Here is a 3,216-nt window from a genome sequence, read left to right on the forward strand (position 1 = left end):
AATAATAGACCAAGATCACGATCTGGTCCCCTATTGGATCTTTCGACCTCTGGATCATGGGCTTCGCCTCGCCCGACCTCTGGGTCACGGGCTTCGCCTCGCCCGACCTCTGGGTCACGGGCTTCGCCTCGCCCGACCTCCTTTCTCCGACCGAAGATACGTCGGACCTCTGCTCGTTGCTCTTTCCCGACCGACACGGTCGGGGCCACCTAGGAGCAACTGGTCGGGGACGTCCACTCGGTGTAGGCCCAGGGTGCAGGCGGAGCAAATAAGATAATGCGCTCAAGTCAACCGTAATACCGAGGACCGTACCTGGCCATGCCCTGCGCATTTGCAGGACGGTGCCACCAGGCCATGCCAGACGGGCACTATACAACCTTCCAGACGCGTCAAAGCACAAATAGTCGGCTTGTTCTTCTTGTCTAGTCTCAGCTTGTTTCAGCTTATTCTCTCTCACAGAATACTATTGAATCAACTAAATCAACCGAAATAAGTTTAAAATGTGACTAGCCAAACACCCTGAGTATCGTAGGCGTCGACGTTTGCCGTACTAGGCGAACACGATATAGCCTGCCAGATGCGTCTGAACATAAAAACAATATTATGCACGCCGATGACCGTCTCGTACCCGACAGCGTGGACAACAAGACTAGTTAGCACACATATACACACTCTCTCTTTCTCTCTAACTTGTAAGGCCATCATCTTTATCTATAAAAGGGGATGCGCTCTCTTCCAACAAAAGGGCGCTGGATGACTCGAGGACTCGACGACCTGAGGACTCGAATAGTTCAACAGCTCTAGAACTCAATAGCTACACAGAGCATACGCTCCAATACTTAGCGCATGTTAGAGCACCCGTCACTCTCTTCCATTCGGTTCAGAGTCCAACCGGGCCTTTAACACCCTTTTCTCATTCCTACTCGTTTGTAACCCCATAGCAAACTTTGAGCACTTAGGCTCAAGAATAAAGTCATCCGACCGACTAAAATTGGACATAGGGCACGTTGACTGAACCAGTATAAATCTTGTGTCATTGAGTGATAGGCCACATCTAATCACAACGCACGATAAAACTAGAAATATTTACTTTGATCAAATTTCGCACCGACACCACCGCCGCTGTAATCACAAACCATTTGAACTGCATCAAATATAGCCTTTTTTCGGTTCGAGCCTTTGGAGGAAGGCGAAGGCACCAACCACTTCAACTCTTCGTCTTTCAGCTGCGCCAGCCACCCTTTCCGGTCCCAGTCCCAAGTCGTTCTCAGACTATCGCATGCATGAAATTAACGCGTCTCGGTGAATGGTGAGTGGCCACTGCGTTCACCTAAACGTAAAACGAATCATCTGGAACAATGGAAGCTAGAGATGTCCAGGACTCCTTGGGCCTGTTTGTTTTTTCGGGAGTGGGTAACGCGCGGCCGCGTTGAGCAAACGCAGCTCTGGGGCCGCGTTCGCGATTTTCCACCGTCCAGTTCAACTTTTCGCGTTTCGTGTCGTGGGCGGCCGGCTAACGCGCGTCGGACGCGGAGCGTTTGGCGGGCTGTTTTCGCGTTTGCCGCTTAAACGCGCCGCAGACGCGGAAACAAACAGGCCCCTTGTCTTGTTCCGTTGGAAGTGATCGGCTGATACTGTTTCATGCGGGATCATTTACTTTTTAGGCTAGAATATGTGTGAAAGGAAAATACTGCGCTGATTTACTGTTCATGCTGGATCATTTACTGTTTAGACTAGAATATGTGTGAAAGAAAAATACTGCTGTGCGAAAAAAAAATACGCCGAACACAGCATAATGTAGCGCTCTGTCACCCATGGTTAGCTGGCTAGCGCTACCCACTCTACCCGACGCCAAACAGAAGCCAGTGGGCAGTGGCTGACGTCAGTGGCGCGCCAGCGCCACAGGGGCCAGGTCTCGAGCGCTCAAACAGTGCGCGAAGGAACTGGAACTGATGATGGCTGGAGCCAAGACGCGCGGAAACGAACGAGGAGAGGGAAAACGCGTCCAGCAAGGCAGCAACAATGGGCAGTATATGAGCGTGTAAACCAAAACATCAAATCCATTCCGTTGTGCATGCCACGTTCAACAGCGTCGCCAACACTATCAGGTACCGTTCAGTTCCACTCTAAAATGTCAAAATTTTCAAGATTCCCACCACTCTAAAATGTCAAATTTTTCAAGATTTTCCATCACATCAAATCTTTGACGCATGCATAAAGCATTAAATATAAATAAAAAATAAAACTAATTACACAGTTTAGACGAAATTCACGAGATGAATAATTAGACACTAATTATCAAATAACAACGAAAGTGCTACAGTACCGTTTCGCTAAACATTTTGCAACCTAAACAAGCCGTCATTCATCGTCGCTTCCAAACAGGCAAACAGAGGCGTACAGAGAGATTAGGCCACGTTTGCTAGCACTGCTAAGTACTTTTCAGCGAATATAAAAGTGTTTTCTCCAATTACAAATCAGCATAAACAAAATTTCAACCGAAGAGGGACAAATAGTTTTCCAAAAAAAACCCGACACCAACTTGCAGGACACGCGTGTTTCATGTTCTGATGAGGAGACAATTTACAAGGCTCAGCTCGTATCACTACGCCACGCTACGCGCTGCTGGCACTCTCCCCTCGCTCTGTTCCCTCCGGCGCCAGCGCCGGCTCCGTCGCCGCCGCGGCCCCAGCACCACCGGCGGCGGCACCGCCTCCCTCCTCCCTGCTTTCCTGGACGAGCGCGGTGGTGCCGACGCAGGGCCCGCAGGTGCGCTCCACCCAGGCCTCCAGGTCGTCGGCGCCGCCGCCGGCGTGGCCCTGCGCACGGCGCCCGAAGCAGAGCCGCCCCACGGCCACCGCGGAGGCCGCCAGCACGGCCACGACGGCCAGCATGGCGATCACCGGGCCGTACGACGACCCTCTCCCTGCCGCTCCCAAGGGCGCGCCGCCTCCGGTAGCGTATGCCACCGGTATCAGGAGCGCTGGCGGAGCTGGCGTCGGGGGCAAGAACGTCGACATTGCCCACCACAGGCTAGAAGCCGCGTGCAGCTCCAGGTGACAGCTCGCTAGGGTTTAAGAGAGGCTAAGAGGAGCTCGCTACTCACTCTACTGAGAGGAAAGCGTGTTGTTGGAGATTTGGAGTCCGAGGTGAGAGAGAAAGAGAGAAGAATGAATGGAGCTTGGCGCTGTGGATTCCTTCCTCTCCTCTGCGAGA

General features: G+C 52.2%; 1 protein-coding gene across 1 annotated transcript; it reads right to left on the reverse strand.

The window, feature by feature from the left end:
* Window positions 1–2,601: 2,601 nt before the first annotated feature.
* On the reverse strand, window positions 2,602–3,216 carry LOC136459604 (uncharacterized). The gene has a single exon (XM_066459442.1). It carries the CDS (start codon window positions 3,018–3,020, stop codon window positions 2,616–2,618), a length of 405 nt encoding a protein of 134 aa, XP_066315539.1. The 5' UTR covers window positions 3,021–3,216; the 3' UTR covers window positions 2,602–2,615.

This window comes from Miscanthus floridulus, chromosome 6 (genome assembly GCF_019320115.1).
Source record: "Miscanthus floridulus cultivar M001 chromosome 6, ASM1932011v1, whole genome shotgun sequence".
In the NCBI taxonomy this organism is placed as follows: Eukaryota; Viridiplantae; Streptophyta; class Magnoliopsida; order Poales; family Poaceae; genus Miscanthus; species Miscanthus floridulus.

Coding starts and splice junctions, on each gene's coding strand:
- LOC136459604 (XM_066459442.1), bottom strand. CDS start 3,020: ATGTCGACGTTCTTGCCCCCGACGCCAGCTCCGCCAGCGCTCCTGATA.